Source organism: Cherax quadricarinatus, chromosome 68, assembly GCF_038502225.1.
Source record: "Cherax quadricarinatus isolate ZL_2023a chromosome 68, ASM3850222v1, whole genome shotgun sequence".
Lineage (NCBI taxonomy): Eukaryota > Metazoa > Arthropoda > Malacostraca > Decapoda > Parastacidae > Cherax > Cherax quadricarinatus.
In genome coordinates this window covers 6,368,538-6,388,537 of record NC_091359.1, presented here as the reverse complement: position 1 = coordinate 6,388,537, position 20,000 = coordinate 6,368,538, and the positions used below count along the sequence as shown (strand labels likewise).

The 20,000-nt window shown below is 47.3% G+C and overlaps 1 protein-coding gene across 1 annotated transcript in view; it reads left to right on the top strand.

The window, feature by feature from the left end:
• LOC128697907 (uncharacterized) overlaps positions 1-20,000 on the top strand; it is a 466,834-nt gene that overhangs the window by 387,386 nt on the left and 59,448 nt on the right. The window contains exon 4 of the mRNA XM_070099645.1: positions 3,806-3,916. Within this exon, the coding sequence (XP_069955746.1) occupies positions 3,806-3,916 (111 nt within the window). The remainder of the gene's footprint in view (positions 1-3,805; positions 3,917-20,000) is intronic.

Here is a 20,000-nt window from a genome sequence, read left to right as displayed (position 1 = left end):
AGACAATGTTATCTTGGTACCAGAGGCCATGAAGGTTGACCAGACCAAGGAGACAATGTGATCTTGGTACCAGAGGCCATGAAAGTGGACCAAACCAGGGAGACAATGTGATCTTGGTACCAGAGGCCATGAAGGTTGACCAGACCAAGGAGACAATGTTATCTTGGTACCAGAGGCCATGAAGGTTGACCAGACCAAAGAGACAATGTTATCTTGGTACCAGAAACCATGGTATAAACCTTGGTAATAAATACCGACAAGTTGGTTTAGAAAGACACGTAAGCAAACACTATGACATATATATTAGAAAACGTTTCGGTCCTGGGACCTTGATCACTTCACTTAGAAGTGATCAAGGTCCCAGGACCGAAACGTTTTCTAATAAATATGTCATAGTGTTTGCTTACGTGTCTTTCTAAACCACCAGAAACCATAAACATAAAATCCAAATAAAAGTAAAAAATAGAAAATCAATAATAATTATAAATAATAAAAATATTATTTATAATTTTGGATTTAACTATTCTTGAGGATCTGGTCTTTCAAAAAATTCACAAGGATTCACAGTTAACTAAACAAAAAATTAACCCCATAACTACTAAATTTTAACACAGAGAGGAAGCTTTCATGTACCAAATACAGTGGACCCCCGCATAACGATTACCTCCGAATGTGACCAATTATGTAGGTGTATTTATGTAAGTGCGTTTGTATGTGTATGTTTGGGGGTCTGAAATGGACTAATCTACTTCACAATATTTCTTATGGGAACAAATTCGGTCAGTACTGGCACCTAAACATACTTCTGGAGTGAAAAAATATCGTTAACCGGGGGTCCACTGTATATCGATTTATCAGATCGTAGAGTTATTAAGTTCTTCCTGGTCAAGTGACAGCAAATCTTACCTACACCAGCTTTAAATAAAATGCAAATTTAGTGCGGGAGCGAGTTGTTTAGAACATAAGAAAGAAGGAACACTGCAGGAGGCCTACTGACCCATGTTAAGCAGGTCCTTCCCCCCCCCCCCCGGATTAGCCCAATGACCCACCTAGTCAGGTATCTATTCAGCCTCTCAATAGATACCAATCAGATACAAAGTCTATTACAATATAAATAACAAAAAGGCACAATACCGTGACTGGAACAATACACAGATAACCCGCACACAGGAGAGAGGAGCTTACCACGACGTTTCCGTCCGAGTTGGATCATTTACAAAGTCACACTAACAGGAAGGAGAGGAGCCAGTAAATCTAGGCCTAAATGGTCCAAGTCGGACCGAATCGACGTCGTAAGCTCCTTTCTCCTATATCCGGGTTATTTGTGTCTGTGACAATATTCCACTACAGTATACCAGAAACTTATTGCCGTACGGATTACCGTATTTTCCGGCATATAAGGCGCATGAGTATATAAGAACAGAGGAGGAACACTGCAGCAGGCCTGTTGGCCCATATTAGGCAGGTCCTTCACAATCCATCCCGCTAACAAAATATTTGTCCATATAAGATATATAAGATGACGTTTGCAAGCAGTTTTAACGTAACATTACTAAACAACTGCTAAAGCATAACCCTGAGCCTACCCTTGACTCTGACCTTGAGCATATAAGGCGCAGGCTGATTTTCCAAGATTTGGGGGGAAAGGTGCGCCTTATATGCCGGAAAATACTGTGATACCGAAATAGGAGGATCTCACCCTCAAGGATCAGGGCCTTGCTCGGGCCCTGATCAACCAGGAGGCCTGATCAAGGACCGGGCAGAGGGGACGTTGACCCCCGGAACGATCTTCAGGTAGACGTTTACCAAAAAGAGTCGGGTAAAACGAAGCTCAACAAATCATTGACGAGAAAAAAAAATACTGAAAGCACACAGATGTGTGTGTTGACATCTGTGATACAATGTTGTGGGTAGACTTTGTTCAAGGGAGAGGTGCCTTGATCTTGTGGGTAGACTTCCTTCAAGGGAGAGGTGCCTTGATCTTGTGGGTAGACTTCCTTCAAGGGAGAGGTGCCTTGATCTTGTGGGTAGACTTCGTTCAAGGGAAAGGTGCCTTGATGTATGAAGGACTCTTGACCTAAAGAATTAGGAAGATGCTTTACCCCATCCTTGAATCAAACTATTTCCTCATGTTTCCCCAGGTACTGTATAACCCTTACAGGTTTAGAGTAGGTTTAGAATAAGTTGTATCATGTACTTGTTGAAAAGGTATTATTTATTATTATTATTATTATTATTATTATTATTATTATTATTATTATTATATGGCAGACGGTCCATCTCTGTCGATGGTTTTAAGACTTTCAAACACGAAACTGTAAGCCTTCATTAAAATAAAAATTTTGCTTTAGGAGAAGCTTTAAGTTATAACTCTATAAAGCTTAAATGGAAGCTTCTTAACATCCACTTATAGGCTGACAGCGTCTTCTACTTACCTACTTCCTCTTCCAGGTAACAGGTTGGTAGACAGCAACCGTACGGGAAAGTACTGCTGTTCTGTCAAACCAGTGCTACAAGAAAACCTGTCTTTTTTCACTCTGGGAGGCTTGATAATACCCTCTGTCTCATGAATACGTCAGATGACGTATTCTTAAATTCAGTACACTACAGATATTGTTGAGAAATGGTTTATCAGCTAAGGTTAAAGATTAAATATAGGGGGAACTTAGCTTAGAAAGACAGCTCATCGCCTGCACAGCCGCCCCTGCAGGCGATGTCTTGAGAAGCTGTCGAAGTCACTTCTCAACGGGCTGTAATAAAGTATATTATGTATGATTATAAATTACCCCTAGGGGGTGTTATGTCAGCATATATCAGACACTGATGGCTGACGACACTTACTTGTGTGGACTCAAAGGTCCACTTATCACCAGGGTTGATGATAAGTGACTAACTGGTAACTTATACTCAACTGCACAGTCAATAGTAGTACATCATGAGTTAGAACACTTACCTGGGTATATGTATCTGACCCGTAGTTATGCCCAGATATCCGATGTGTTGATTGAAGAATAGTGTTCTTTGAAGAATGTTGCACTACACTCGTTGGATCGCAACACTCGTTGTTACACTGTTCATCAATAATTGTTCACACCATATCACTAAAGAAGCTGATCACACTTCTCTGTAAGTGTTTATCGTGTTTTGTGAGACACTTTGTTCACACTAACGCATGGATCATTGTTCTTTGTTGGTTATCCTGGCATCAGTGTGACTCCCAGTAGGGTGAAAAGTAATCTGACCTCACAGCGTCCTACGCCGCTACAATGCCCCCTAGAACATAAAGGAAACGCTGACCTAGTACTTGTTGCTTCCTTGCCAAACTTCCTTCATGAAGCAAAGCAGAATGCTTGATTCTTGCTGTCTTAAGCATAGACAACATTGTACACTATCTTTACCATGGTAATAAAGTGGGAGCAGGATTTTCCTTAATTGTCCTGCTAAGGTAAGAGATGGACTGTCTCTTATTAAACTACACTTTGCAACACTGGACTCTTGCAAGGAGTGGCTTGACCACGTCACATACTCGTACTGCATCTGGGATCAATTACTTGCTGTAGCAGTAAACAAGATGTTTGCCCCTTCTGAGAGGGCTGGGCCCCTCAGGGCTGAAAGGGGCTGAAGGGGGCTGATACCCCCCTCCTGGAGAAAATTTCTCCACACATTTAATTACCTTCTTAATAGTTATTAATCATATATTATTTATTTTCCCTCGTAGGTATCATGTTGTGAGACCGGGGTGTTGGTAGGTTGAACTCATAAGCCACACGGATTTAAGTGCCCCCTCTCTCTCTCTCTGTTACAGGTGTCATACGTGGTCAACCCGGGAGGTTACGAGACACGACGCTACTGCTGGATGTCTGTGGAACGAGGGATGCTGGTCTCCTTCATAGTGCCAGTGTGTACACTCATCCTGGTGAGTGGTAGTGCCAGTGTGTACACTCATCCTGGTGAGTGGTAGTGCCAGTGTGTACACTCATCCTGGTGAGTGGTAGTGCCAGTGTGTACACTCATCCTAGTGAGTGGTAGTGCCAGTGTGTACACTCATCCTGGTGAGTGGTAGTGCCAGTGTGTACACTCATCCTGGTGAGTGGTAGTGCCAGTGTGTACACTTGTTATCCAGTTTAACGAGACTAAATCAAAATCAAAAGTGCATTTATTTGTCAAGGTTAAAAATGTGTGTTTACATTTCATAATTTGATTGGTACAAAGAAAGCCACTATCCTGCTACTAATTTAGTAGTGTGATGGTTGAGCGTCACCAAGCAGATTGCACACATCTCAGGCGAGCATCCTGGGATATCATTGTATATACACAGTTTATTTTTATAGCAGAGGCTACGAGTGAATCGGTGAGAGGTAACACCAGTACGTCCACAAAAATCTACCAACTTATTAATGGAACTTCCTAATGTAGTACAGGTCAGATATATAGTAGGCAGGACTTTATACGACAGCAGTTACGCCAGCACAAAGACAGTTTAAAGGGGATTATTAATTTCCCATACAGATGAATGTTACTGTAGCGGAGCTACGTTAGGCAAGATTCGTCACGTAACAGGACAGGTGTTGTGTCCTCAAGGTTAGGTTAGGAAAGAAGATAATTGTTTCCTGATGCTGGTCTTAGTCATATGATAACACGCAGCTGGAGCTTTGGATCATCTGACCGACGCCTTCCACTGGCTTACCTGTCCACTCCTTTAAAAAAAAAATATTATTGTTGATAGAATTAGTATAGTATTTTAAGTCGCAGAGGGTCATTTACGCTCGTATCTTATAAAAATGGCGTGGAGAAGGCTGGGACGCCACTAGCAGTTCTCACGTTTATTGCACTACCAACACAGAAGTAATGGTGTGTGCATGATGTGCAGAAAGTTTGGCCACATTAGGGCAGGGTATAAAGGAAAAGAAACGTGCTCCCACTGTGGATGGGGGGGGGGCGGATGATCATACCCGTGATCTTTATCAGGCAACAGCTGTGGAAACTGCCTGGGACCACAACGACACTTTTGACAGGAAAAGTCCAGTTTATACTGTGGAATGTGAGATACTGAAGAGGAGCACAAAATGTCGTTTTTAAGAGCAAAGGAGATCTTGTCCCAACTCTTATGCACAGGCTGTGGATAAGACGAGAAAACATGTGATAGTATCACAGGGAGAATGACAGAGAATCAGGTAACCTGGGAACTCTTAGAGAATATCGAGGAGTGACTCGACAGCGTCTGTACCAACTACTACCACATCAGGCGATGGACTCGGCACTTCTCCATCACCGGTTCATGAGATGACACCAGCTCTGAGTGCCGTTTCTAAGGTCCGAGTACCTTCAAATGTGGTTTTTACTTTACAGTGGAAGCACTGGAGTTTGAGGGGGGAAAAACTCAAGCATGCTATGTAACCCCTTGCTACTGTTGGCACCATAGGCTGCCACCTGTACCACACATGCCCAGGACTCCTACTTCTCACTCTGCTCCACAGGCAAGTACAGGAACATCCCAGAAAAGCAGAGCTAGGCGAAGGTCGGTGGAGGTTTCTGGGAATAACAGCCTACCACATTAGTCCAACTGGATACGGTTAACCGTGTATGTCAAGAATGTTGCGAGAACATTAAACGGAACCCGGATAAATGGAAAATTCAGGCATGACATACGACACCATTTTTATCACTGCCCCCTGACAACAATGGTAAATTTGATAATATTGTTAAAATGCATGAATGTCCTCTTATGGAATGTAAATAACTATAGAACTCTGCTGCCTTTTATTCAAATTACTTAAGAAAATTGTGCTTGGTATTGTGGATCTATAGGACACTAAGCTGTGTGGGCAAGTGATCGTACTTTATACAGTGTATTTTGGAAGCACAGAGATGTCAGAGGAAGGATAGTGCTTCAGTATAGGAGTTGGCAGATCTTGTTAAATACTCAGCTGGAAGTGGTAGCTGGAAGTATTATCCATGAAGATCAGACAGTCACGATCTGCTGTTTTGTATATCTTCCTGGGTCGGTAAGAATACCTGCTCCAATGCTGAATGAATTTTTGTCCCAGCTCCCTCTCCTGCTCATATTGATAGATTTTAATTCCAGACACCTTGCATGGGGATCACCTAATCAGGATGCAAGGGAAGAAACGTGATCGACTTCTGAGCCGACAAGAATCTTAGTGTCTTTAATACTGACACATGTAAATACCACCCCCTCTCCTATCTGGAGTTAGTCATCGCCTCCCTCGATCGGAGGAATGAACTCACTTGGTGGCTCATGACGACTTGTGTGACAGTGACTATTTCCTCTACCATCATTGAGTGCTTAGGAAAGGCGCAAGACGAGTCACATACCTGGTGGATGCTGAACTGGAATAGGTGGGATGTCTATTGCACGGTAATCAATCTTACTAGCAATGTCACCACAGTGGACCAAATGAAACCATCCCACGCGTGGGGTTAGAACTCCAGACCGTCGCGTTTTGAGACTCTCTGATCGCTGGTTCTAACCCCGCCCGTGGCATGGTTTGTTTGCAATCATTTCATTACGATTTCGTGAGTCATGGACCAAATGAGTGACGAACGAAAGCAGCCCTTCTGAATGGGAGGCTTTTTTTTATGGGGTTTCACACACACCGTCAGGGTTACACAAATCACTGGTAGAACAAAACCTGCGGATAAAGAGGCTTGGTGCAAACGGATGTTTTATTATTTATTAAGAAATAATTCCCAGAGAGTTCGGTCCAATACCAAAAAAAAAAGTGAAAGCACTGGCCAGCGAACCATATTAAAGGTGCAGAGGGACTCGTGGCTTACACAAGTATCGCGCGTTAATGGGCGAACCCTTACAAATCCAAGGAGAAATGCTCATGGACACTTACTATTTTGGAAAAGTTTGTAGACTATTTTGAATCGGTCGGTGGAGATGAACTCCTCAGCCACTTCAGACAACACAAACAAGCCATAGAAAGAGAGGGTCTGGTGTTCCGTGGAGGGGACGATGCGCAGTACAATCATGACAGACACAGATCTCGGAGGAGCGCTTCGTGGTTGTAGACAACAAAGGGATGGGGATGATAGACGATATTGTTTCCTCAAACAGCGCTTCGTGGTTGTAGACAACCCAGGGAGGGGGATGATAGACGATATTGTTTCCTCAAACAGCGCTTCGTGGTTGTAGACAACCCAGGGAGGGGGATGATAGACGATATTGTTTCCTCAAACAGCTCATAGAGGACCAGTTAGCGTGTCTGCAACAGTTCAATACTGTGTGGAGCACCAGAACAGTACCAGAGTTGTAGAAGAGAGCGACCACCTTCCATCCTCCAACCAGGAAAGCATCCTCGTCATGCACAGTCCTGTCACTTCACAGCTCTGACGAGTTGCCTATATATAATGATGGGGAAGATGGTCAGTATGTGTATCTAGCTACCTAGAGGCAAAATTTGTGCAAACATTTTTGTCGTCGAAAAGCTTGTGTGTTCGTCTTGAGTACGAAAGATCGTCCATGCACATAGTTACTAATTACATACCATAGCACTGTGCTAAGCGTACTTCCCTGTAGATACTGATACATATTTTTTTAAACTGGCTTTGAACTTAGGTGATATTTGTTATAAATAAAAGTATTTAGTGAGCTGTTGTATTATCAATAATTATTCCTGATTTAAGGGAAACTAAGATATACTTACGGAGATTCCATATACAAACTCAATTTCCTCCTCTAAGGAGGTCTAATGGTGGCAAGGGGTGACAGTATGTCCGAAATGACGAGTTTTGCGCGGACGTTCCTTCAAGCAGTCCAGGGTTAGTTTCTATTTCGAATAAATGGTTTAGAAAACCCACAAATTGATAAATGAGACACTTGGGCAACATTTGCGTATTTTTATTCTTGAAGTTTCGCTAGTCGGAGGCCTGGTCACAGACCGGGCCGCGGGGGCGTTGACCCCCGGAACTCTCTCCAGGTAAACTCCAGTCATTGGCTTCTTGAGTCCAATGCAGATGACGGGGGAAGACGAGGAGTTTGGGGAGATCAGTTCATCAGCCTGGAGTGTGTTCAGTCTACCAATGTTGATAAAAGTGTACCATATTCCGCATCTTCCACCTTTCTCTGCCTTGGACTGAAGAAGCCATTGGCTGGCCAGATGTGTCCAAAATACAAGTACCCAAAAGTTGCACAAGTGTCTTGTTTATCAGCTAGTCTCGACTTTGGGATTAAATGTTTCGTGACAAAAACGAAATAGTTTTTACCAAACCTAAGCTTCTTTGACCCCTTTCCCCACGACTTCGACTTTACTGATGTAACAAAACCCCTCACAGAAAGGGTCTTGTATATCTGAAGCCAGTGAGAGTTGTCTCACTTGGATAACACAAGTGCAGAGACTGTCAGTTAAGTAAACCAAGATTAACTCTGTTCTGGACAGTTGCACGGTGGGTGTGAGGAGGGGAAGCAGATCGGTAAATGCTATATACACTATTAAACCTTTCCTCTCCTCCTCCTCTCCTTACGCCTTCCTCTTTGTATTGGACTGATGAAGCCACTGTGTGGCGAAACGTTTCCTGAATAAAGATTCCCATATGCTGCATAAGTATCTCAATCTTCAACTTGTCGGCTTTTCAAACCATTCATCACACTATTAAACCTTATACAATCTCGCCTCCAATACACAGGTTTTCTGTGAGGATTTGCGGTGGATTGCCACTTAGAGAAAGCTGAACAGAATCTGTTACGAAGTTATATTAACAGTGATAGGTGCGCTTAAGTCGTCTTCTACTTGGGAGTGGAAGCCCACATTGGGACTGCTGTTTGGCTGTCGCACGAAGACAATCGTTGGACACCCAGACCAAGATCTTGTACGCAAATTCTATGAGTTCCACTTTTTATCAATAGCCAATAGTGGCAAATTGGAGACAGGAATTGATTTGAAAGGATGTTGTGAAATAGAGACCATATTGGTGGGACACTTTCTTAGCGCATAACTGCGTCAGTTAGATTCTCTTCCGGAACACCACGAAGCTAGTGGAATGGAGCAGTCTATTCATGCACCTTTGTAGGGCGGGTACGCACTTGCAGGGCATTATATATTGACTGAAAATTGAGACTTTTGCAACATTTAGGAATCCTTATTGAGGAAACGTTTCTCCAGCCAGTGGCTTCTTCAGTTCAATACAGAGAAGAACGATGGAAAATGAGGAGTTCGAGGTAACGAGTCCCTGAGCCTGGAGTCGATGTGTTCGGGACATCAATCTTGAGAAAAGTACAGTCTTCAACTTGCCGGTTTTCTAAACCATTTATATCATTGTAGATGAATGGTTCAGAGAACCGACATGTTGATAAATTAGATACATGTGCAACTCTTGGGTATCTTTATTGAGGAAACGTTTCGCCATACAGTGGCTTCATCAGTTCATACAAAGGAGAATCTTGAAGAGCAGGAGGAGAATGAGGTAATCAGTCCCTCAACCTTGAGTCGACGTGGTCAGTCCATCAATCTTGAATAGAATACAGCATATGAGCGGATAAGTGGCTTATATGTAAGTGGATTATATATAAGCCACTTCTCCGCTCATATGCTGTATTCTATTCAAGATTGATGGACTGACCACATCGACTCAAGGTTGAGGGACTGATTACCTCATTCTCCTACTGTTCAAGATTCTCCTTTGTATTGGACTGATGAAGCCACTGTGTGGCGAAACGTTTCCTCAATAAAGATACCCAAGAGTTGCACATGTGTCTAATTTATCAACATTTACATCATATTACATACTGACGGATCACGGACGTGGGAAGACAGCGTGGGTGTTCGTCGATTACTTCAAATATCCAGAGGTGCGTTATATGCGGAGCCGTATGGAGTATGAAGGTCCCTACAATACATCCAACTTCAGGGAGACCAAGGGACGGCCGTCCTCAGTGACTCGCTGGGAGCACTACACAACCTGATGGACATTCATTACAAACCTAATTTAATGCTCGACATCATGGAAAACTGCAAAACATTGGGGAGCAGAGAATTGTTCTGGAATGAGTACCAAGCCCCGTCGGGGTTCGAGGGAACGAAATGGTGTATACGCGGGGTAAAACAGCGACTCTAAAGATATCCAACTGTTGCGTACATGTCTTATTCATCATCCTGTCAGTGTTATATACCATTTGATGATCTAATATTGGACTCTGTGGCATAGTAGGGTCTGGGACTGTTTACAGTATATTACTGCGCACGGGGTGCGCACCGCAACCTCCATATGTCGCTTGGTTTGTTTCCCAAGGGGACAAACTTTAATGGGTAAGGCAACTCTGGTTCCTGGCTTATATATGCAAGGTGGTCAAGAAGATATACCAGCAGTGTTTATCACCTCTTTACAGCACCTTAACCTAGAAAGAATGGCATGTATTCGCAGTTATTCATGTGCGAGTCGAGTCTTAGCTCCTGGCCCGCGTATTAACCCGCAACTGGTTATTATTGGTTCCTGGCCTCATGGATCAGTAATACCTAATTAATAAAATACTTACTACTGCAACTTTAGGTTAGGTAAGGTTCGTCAGGAAACAGGACAAGTGTTTCCTGACGAGGGTCTTGTCATATGACCCGCCGTTGCAGCTTTTGGTCATCTGACCGAGGCCTTCCGCTGGCTTACCCCTTTAAAAATTATGGTCAGTCATAAGCATTTAGTTGTGCACACTGCAACAGTAACATCCTCTCACACTGCAACAGTAACATCCTCTCTCACACTGCAACAGTAACATCCTCTCTCACACTGCAACAGTAACATCCTCCCTCACACTGCAACAGTAACATCCTCTCTCACACTGCAACAGTAACATCCTCTCTCACACTGCAACAGTAACATCCTCTCTCACACTGCAACAGTAACATCCTCTCTCACACTGCAACAGTAACATCCTCTCTCACACTGCAACAGTAACATCCTCTCACACTGCAACAGTAACATCCTCCCTCACACTGCAACAGTAACATCCTCTCTCACACTGCAACAGTAACATCCTCTCTCACACTGCAACAGTAACATCCTCTCTCACACTGCAACAGTAACATCCTCTCTCACACTGCAACAGTAACATCCTCCCTCACACTGCAACAGTAACATCCTCTCTCACACTGCAACAGTAACATCCTCCCTCACACTGCAACGGTAACATCCTCTCTCACACTGCAACGGTAACATCCTCTCTCACACTGCAACAGTAACATCCTCCCTCACACTGCAACAGTAACATCCTCTCTCACACTGCAACAGTAACATCCTCCCTCACACTGCAACAGTAACATCCTCACACTGCAACAGTAACATCCTCTCTCACACTGCAACAGTAACATCCTCTCTCACACTGCAACAGTAACATCCTCCCTCACACTGCAACAGTAACATCCTCCCTCACACTGCAACAGTAACATCCTCTCTCACACTGCAACAGTAACATCCTCTCTCACACTGCAACAGTAACATCCTCCCTCACACTGCAACAGTAACATCCTCCCTCACACTGCAACAGTAACATCCTCCCTCACACTGCAACAGTAACATCCTCTCTCACACTGCAACAGTAACATCCTCCCTCACACTGCAACAGTAACATCCTCTCTCACACTGCAACAGTAACATCCTCTCTCACACTGCAACAGTAACATCCTCCCTCACACTGCAACAGTAACATCCTCCCTCACACTGCAACAGTAACATCCTCTCTCACACTGCAACAGTAACATCCTCTCTCACACTGCAACAGTAACATCCTCCCTCACACTGCAACAGTAACATCCTCTCTCACACTGCAACAGTAACATCCTCCCTCACACTGCAACAGTAACATCCTCTCTCACACTGCAACAGTAACATCCTCTCTCACACTGCAACAGTAACATCCTCCCTCACACTGCAACAGTAACATCCTCCCTCACACTGCAACAGTAACATCCTCTCTCACACTGCAACAGTAACATCCTCCCTCACACTGCAACAGTAACATCCTCTCTCACACTGCAACAGTAACATCCTCCCTCACACTGCAACAGTAACATCCTCTCTCACACTGCAACAGTAACATCCTCTCTCACACTGCAACAGTAACATCCTCCCTCACACTGCAACAGTAACATCCTCTCTCACACTGCAACAGTAACATCCTCCCTCACACTGCAACAGTAACATCCTCTCTCACACTGCAACAGTAACATCCTCTCTCACACTGCAACAGTAACATCCTCTCTGACACTGCAACAGTAACATCCTCTCTCACACTGCAACAGTAACATCCTCTCTGACACTGCAACAGTAACATCCTCTCTCACACTGCAACAGTAACATCCTCTCTCACACTGCAACAGTAACATCCTCTCTCACACTGCAACAGTAACATCCTCCCTCACACTGCAACAGTAACATCCTCTCTCACACTGCAACAGTAACATCCTCCCTCACACTGCAACAGTAACATCCTCTCTCACACTGCAACAGTAACATCCTCCCTCACACTGCAACGGTAACATCCTCTCTCACACTGCAACGGTAACATCCTCTCTCACACTGCAACAGTAACATCCTCTCTCACACTGCAACAGTAACATCCTCTCTCACACTGCAACAGTAACATCCTCTCTCACACTGCAACAGTAACATCCTCTCTCACACTGCAACAGTAACATCCTCCCTCACACTGCAACAGTAACATCCTCTCTCACACTGTCTGTCACTGCTAACTGTTGAAGGTTTTATCTTCATCTCCTTATTCCTCTTATCTCTCTCTCTCCATCTCCTTATTCTTATCTCTTCCTCCCTAGCCCCTCTTTCCTTTTCCTGTCATTTCTTTTCTCCCTCTCCCCATTTCACAGTTTCACTTTAGCCCCGTGCTACTCTCTCCTCGTTCTTCCTCGTGGTCTTCCTTCTCTATTCTCCCTTCCCTGTTGCTCCCTCTTTCTCCCCTAACCTACCTCACCCTTTCCATGTTTCTCTCCCTCCTTCAGCCTCTATCTCTCTCCCTCAGCCTCCCTACCTCTCCCTCTATATCTCTCTCTCAGCCTCCCTACCTCTCTCCCCCTCTATCTCTCTCTCTCAGCCTCCCTCCCTCTATCTCTCTCCCTCACCCTCCCTCCCTCAGCCTCCCGCCCTCAGAATCCCTCCCTCTCCTTCAGCCTCCCTCAGCCTCCCTCCCTCTCCCTCAGCCTCCCTGAGCCACCCTCCCTCTCCCTCAGCCTCCCTCTCCCCCAGCCTCCCTCTCCCCCAGCCTCCCTCCCTCAGCCTCCCTCCCTCAGCCTCCCTCCCTCAGAATCCCTCAGCCTCCCTCCCTCAGAATCCCTCCCTCTCCCTCCCTCAGAATCCCTCCCTCTCCCTCAGCCACCCTCCCTCAGAATCCCTCCCTCTCCCTCCCTCAGCCTCCCTCCCTCAGCCTCCCTTCCTCAGCCTCCCTACCTCAGCCTCCCTCACCCTCAGCCTCCCTACCTCAGTCTCCCTCTCCCTCCCTCAGCCTCCCTCCCTCTCCCTCAGCCTCTCTCCCTCTCCCACAGCCTCCCTCCCTCTCCCTCAGCCTCCCTCCCTGCCTCAGCCTCCCTCCCTCAGCCTCCCTCTCCCTCAGCCTCCCTCCCTCAGCCTACCTTCCTCAGCCTCCCTCCCTCAGCCTCCCTCCCTCACCCTCCCTCCCTCACCCTCCCTCCCTCAGCCTACCTTCCTCAGCCTCCCTCCCTCAGCCTCCCTCTCCCTCAGCCTCCCTCCCTCAGCCTACCTTCCTCAGCCTCCCTCCCTCAGCCTCCCTCTCCCTCAGCCTCCCTCCCTCAGCCTCCCTCTCCCTCAGTCTCCCTCCCTCAGCCTCACTCCCTCTCCCTCAGCCTCCCTCCCTCAGTCTCCCTCCCTCTCCCTCAGCCTCCCTCCCTCCCTCAGCCTCCCTCCCTCCCTCAGCCTCCCTCCCTCCCTCAGCCTCTCTCCCTCAGCCTCCCTCCCTCCCTCAGCCTCTCTCCCTCTCCCTCAGCCTGCCACGAGTTTTCATTGTTGTTTTGTATTTAATTTTTCACTTCCCGTTTTCTCTCTCTCAGTGTGGTTCTTTGTGCATCCTCGTCACTTCTGTTAACAGTAACGGTGTTTTATACTTTGTGTTGAACCTGCCCGTTTACCATGTTTATGACTTCTGTTAACGGGCTCCTTTTAACACTTCCCTTGTATTATTAGGTTCTTGGTTTAACAGATACTGTTGATACACTGTTGGCTCTTGGTTTAACAGATACTGTTGATACACTGTTGGCTGATAGTCAACTGACAGTCAAGAAACCCATCCGTCTTCCCTCCCAACCACTCTGCTTATCCCCTCCTCCCTCACTCCCTCCCTCTAACTTCCATTCTCTCTCCCATTCTCTCTCACTTCCGTTCTCCCTCACACACCCATTGTCTCACTCTCACTCTCACATTCTCTCTCCCAGGAGACGAGGGAAGGGAAAATAGTGAAGGAGGATAGGGATAGTGGAGGGAAGGAATAGTGAAGGAGGGGAGGGAGAGTATTGAAGGAGGGGAAAGAGAGTATTGAAGGAGGGGAGGGAGAGTATTGAAGGAGGGGAGGAGAGTAGAAAGGAGGGGAGGGAGAGTATTGAAGGAGGGAGGGAGAGTATTAAAGGAGGGGAGGGAGAGCATTGAAGGAGGGGAGGAGAGATAGAAGGAGGAGGGAGGGAGTATTGAAGGAGGAGGGAGAGTAGGAAAGGAGGGGAGGGAGAGTATTAAGAGGAGGAGGGAGAGTATTGAAGGAGGGGAGGGAGAGTATTGAATGAGGGGAGGGAGAGTATTGAAGGAGGGGAGGGAGAGTATTGAAGGAGGAGGGGAGGAGTATTGAAGGAGGGGAGGGAGAGTAATTAAGGAGGGGAGGGAGAGTATTGAAGGAGGGAGGAGAGTATTGAAGGAGGAGGAGAGCCATTAAGGAGGGAGGAGGAGTATTGAAGAGGGGAGGGAGAGATTGAAGGAGGGAGGAGAGTATTAGAAGGAGGGAGAGAGCTGAAGGAGGGAGGGAGAGTATTAAGGAAGGGGAGGGGAGGGGAGTAGAAGGAGGAGGAGAGTATTGAAGGAGGGGAGGGAGAGTATTGAAGGGGAGGAGGGAGATAGAAGGAAGGGAGGAGGAGTATTAGAGGGGAGGGAGAGTATTGAAGGAGGGAGGGAGAGTATTGAATGAGGGGAGGAGAGTATGAATGAATGAGAGGAGGGGAGAGTATTGAAGAGGAGGGAGAGTATTCAAGGAGGGGAGGGAGAGTATTGAAGGAGGGGAGGAGAGTTTTGAAGGAGGGGAGGGAGAGATAAAGGAGGGGAGGGAGAGTATTGAAGGAGGGGAGGAGAGTATTAAAGGAGGGAGGAGAGTATTGAAGGAGGGGAGGGGAGAGTATTAAGGAGGAGGGAGAGTATTAAAGGAGGAGGAGAGTATTAAAGGAGGGGAGGGAGAGTATTGAAGGAGGGGAGGGAGAGTATTGAAGGAGGGGAGGGAGAGTATTAAGGATGGAGGGAGAGATAAAGAGGGGAGGAGAGAAAGGAGAGGAGGAGAGTATTGAAGGAGGAGGGAGAGTATTGAAGGAGGGGAGGAGAGTATTAAAGGAGGGGAGGGAGAGTATTGAAGGAGGAGGGAGAGGTATTGAAGGAGGAGGAGAGTAAGGAGGAGGGAGAGTATTGAAGGAGGGGAGGGAGAGTATTAAAGGAGGGGAGGGAGAGTATTAAAGGAGGGAGGGAGATAGAAGGAGGGAGGGAGAGATTAAAGGAGGGGAGGGAGAGTATTAAAGGAGGGGAGGGAGAGTATTGAAGGAGGGGAGGGAGAGTATTAAAGGAGGGGAGGAGAGAGGAAAGGAGGGGAGGGGAGAGTGGAGGGAGGGAGGGAGTATTGAAGAGGGGAGGGAGAGTATTAAAGGAGGAGGGAGAGTATTGAAGGAGGGGAGGGAGAGTATTAAAGGAGGGGAGGGAGAGTATTAAAGGAGGGGAGGGAGAGTATTCAAGGAGGGAGGGAGAGTATTAAAGGAGGAGGGAGAGTATTAATGGAGGGGAGGGAGAGTATTTAAGGAGGGGAGGGAGAGTATTAAAGGAGGGGAGGGAGAGTATTGTTAAGGAGGAGGGAGAGTATTAAAGGAGGAGGAGAGTAGAAAGGAGGGGAGGGAGGAGTATTAAAGGAGAGGAGGGAGAGATTAAAGGAGGGGAGGGAGAGTATTAAAGGAGGGGAGGGAGAGTATTAAAGGAGGAGGGAGAGTATTAAAGGAGGGGAGGGAGAGTATTGAGGGAGGGGAGAGTATTAAGAAGGAGGAGGTGGGGAGGTTGAAGGAGGAGGGAGAGTATTGAAGGAGGGGAGGGAGAGTATTAAAGGAGGGAGGGAGAGTATTAAGAGGAGGAGGAGTATTGAAGGAGGGGAGGAGAGTATTGAAGGAGGGGAGGGAGAGTATTAAAGGAGGAGGGGAGAGTATTAAAGGAGGGGAGGGAGAGTATTAAAGGAGGAGGGAGAGTATTAAAGGAGGGAGGGAGAGTATTAAAGGAGGGAGGGAGAGTATTGGAAGGAGGAGGGAGAGTATTGAAGGAGGGGAGGAGGAGTATTGAAGGAGGAGGGAGAGTATTGAAGGAGGGGAGGGAGAGTATTAAGGAGGGGAGGGAGAGTATTAAAGGAGGGGAGGGAGAGTATTAAAGGAGGGAGGGAGAGTATTAAAGGAGGAGGGAGAGTATTAAAGGAGGGGAGGGAGAGTATTAAAGGAGGGAGGGAGGGAGTATTCAAAGGAGGGGAGGGAGAGTATTGAAGGAGGGAGGAGAGTATTAAAGGAGGGGAGGGAGAGTATTAAAGGAGGGGAGGGAGAGTATTAAAGGAGAGGAGAGTATTAAAGGAGGGAGGAGAGTATAGGAGGAGGGAGAGTATTGAAGGAGGGAGGGAGAGTATTGAAGAAGGGAGGGAGGAGTATTGAAGGGGAGGGGAGGGGGAGTATTGAAGGAGGGGAGGAGAGATTGAAGGAGGGGAGGGAGAGTATTAAAGGAGGAGGGAGAGTATTAAGGAGGGGAGGGAGAGTATTGAAGGAGGGGAGGAAAGTATTGAAGGAGGAGGGAGGAGTATTAAAGGAGGAGGGAGAGTATTAAAGGAGGGGAGGGAGAGATTAAAGGAGGGGAGGGAGAGTATTAAAGGAGGAGGGAGAGTATTAAAGGAGGGGAGGAGAGTATTGGAAAGGAGGGAGGAGAGATTAAAGGAGGGGAGGAGAGTATTGGAAGGAGGGAGGAGTATTGAACAGGAGGAGGAGTATTGAAGGAGGGAGGGAGGAGATTAAAGGAGGAGGGAGAGTATTAAAGGAGGAGGAGAGTATTAAAGGAGGGGAGGGAGAGTATTAAAGGAGGGGGAGGGAGAGTATTAAAGGAGGGGAGGGAGAGAGTAAGGAAAGGAGGAGGGAGTATTAAAGGAGGGAGGGAGAGTATTGAAGGAGGGGAGGGAGAGTATTAAAGGAGGGGAGGGAGAGTATTGAAGGAGGGGAGGGAGAGTATTAAAGGAGGAGGAGAGTATTGAAGGAGGGGAGGAGAGTATTGAAGGAGGGAGGGAGAGTATTGAAGGAGGGAGGAGAGTATTAAAGGAGGAGGGAGAGTATTGAAGGAGGGGAGGGAGAGATTAAAGGAGGGGAGGGAGGAGTATTGAAGGAGGGAGGGGAGAGTATTGAAGGAGGAGGAGAGTATTAAAGGAGGGAGGAGAGTATTGAAGGGGAGGAGGAGTATTAAAGGAGGAGGAGAGTATTGAAGGAGGGGAGGGAGAGTATTGAAGGAGGGGAGGGAGAGTATTAAAGGAGGAGGAGAGTATTGAAGGAGGGGAGGAGAGTATTAAAGGAGGGAGGGAGAGTATTGAAGGAGGGAGGGAGAGTAGGAAAGGAGGGGAGGGAGAGTACTGAAGGAGGGAGGGAGAGTATTGAAGGAGGGAGGGAGAGTATTGAAGGAGGGGAGGGAGAGTACTGAAGGAGGAGGGAGAGTATTGAAGGAGGGAGGGAGAGTATTGAAGGAGGAGGGAGAGTATTGAAGGAGGGAGGGAGAGTACTGGGAAGGAGGGAGTGTATTGAAGGAGGGGAGGGAGAGTATTGAAGGAGGAGGGAGAGTACTGAAGGGAGGGGAGGGAGAGTAATTGGAAGGAGGGGAGGAGTATTGAAGGAGGAGGGAGGAGTACTGAAGGAGGAGGAGAGTATTGAAGGAGGGGAGGGAGAGTATTGAAGGAGGGGAGGGAGAGTATTTAAGGAGGGGAGGGAGAGTAATGAAGGAGGGGAGGGAGAGTATTTAAGGAGGGGAGGGAGAGTATTGAAGGAGGGGAGGGAGAGTATTAAAGGAGGGGAGGGAGAGTATTAAAGGAGGGGAGGGAGAGTATTAAAGGAGGGGAGGGAGAGTATTAAAGGAGGGGAGGGAGAGTATTAAAGGAGGGGAGGGAGAGTATTAAAGGAGGGGAGGGAGAGTATTGAAGGAGGGGAGGGAGAGTATTAAAGGAGGGGAGGGAGAGTATTAGGAAAGGAGGGGAGGGAGAGTATTAAAGGAGAGGAGGGAGAGTATTAAAGGAGGGGAGGGAGAGTATTAAAGGAGGGGAGGGAGAGTATTAAAGGAGGGGAGGGAGAGTATTGAAGGAGGGGAGGGAGAGTATTGAAGGAGGGGAGGGGGAGTATTGAAGGAGGGGAGGGAGAGTATTGAAGGAGGGGAGGGAGAGTATTAAAGGAGGGGAGGGAGAGTATTGAAGGAGGGGAGGGAGAGTATTGAAGGAGGGGAGGGAATGTATTGAAGGAGGGGAGGGAGAGTATTAAAGGAGGGGAGGGAGAGTATTAAAGGAGGGGAGGGAGAGTATTAAAGGAGGGGAGGGAGAGTATTAAAGGAGGGGAGGGAGAGTATTAAAGGAGGGGAGGGAGAGTATTAAAGGAGGGGAGGGAGAGTATTAAAGGAGGGGAGGGAGAGTATTGAAGGAGGGGAGGGAGAGTATTGAAGGAGGGGAGGGAGAGTATTGAAGGAGGGGAGGGAGAGTATTAAAGGAGGGGAGGGAGAGTATTAAAGGAGGGGAGGGAGAGTATTAAAGGAGGGGAGGGAGAGTATTAAAGGAGGGGAGGGAGAGTATTAAAGGAGGGGAGGGAGAGTATTAAAGGAGGGGAGGGAGAGTATTAAAGGAGGGGAGGGAGAGTATTGAAGGAGGGGAGGGAGAGTATTAAAGGAGGGGAGGAGAGTATTGAAGGAGGGGAGGGAGAGTATTAAAGGAGGGGAGGGAGAGTATTGAAGGAGGGGAGGGAGAGTATTGAAGGAGGGGAGGGAGAGTATTGAAGGAGGGGAGGGAGAGTATTAAAGGAGGGGAGGGAGAGTATTGAAGGAGGGGAGGGAGAGTATTAAAGGAGGGGAGGGAGAGTATTGAAGGAGGGGAGGGAGAGTATTGAAGGAGGGGAGGGAGAGTATTAAAGGAGGGGAGGGAGAGTATTGAAGGAGGGGAGGGAGAGTATTAAAGGAGGGGAGGGAGAGTATTGAAGGAGGGGAGGGAGAGTATTGAAGGAGGGGAGGGAGAGTATTAAAGGAGGGGAGGGAGAGTATTGAAGGAGGGGAGGGAGAGTATTAAAGGAGGGGAGGGAGAGTATTGAAGGAGGGGAGGGAGAGTATTAAAGGAGGGGAGGGAGAGTACTGAAGGAGGGGAGGGAGAGTATTGAAGGAGGGGAGGGAGAGTATTGAAGGAGGGGAGGGAGAGTACTGAAGGAGGGGAGGGAGAGTATTGAAGGAGGGGAGGGAGAGTATTGAAGGAGGGGAGGGAGAGTTTTGAAGGAGGGGAGGGAGAGTACTGAAGGAGGGGAGGGAGTGTATTGAAGGAGGGGAGGGAGAGTATTGAAGGAGGGGAGGGAGAGTACTGAAGGAGGGGAGGGAGAGTATTGAAGGAGGGGAGGGAGAGTATTGAAGGAGGGGAGGGAGAGTACTGAAGGAGGGGAGGGAGAGTATTGAAGGAGGGGAGGGAGAGTACTGAAGGAGGGGAGGGAGAGTATTGAAGGAGGGGAGGGAGAGTACTGAAGGAGGGGAGGGAGAGTATTGAA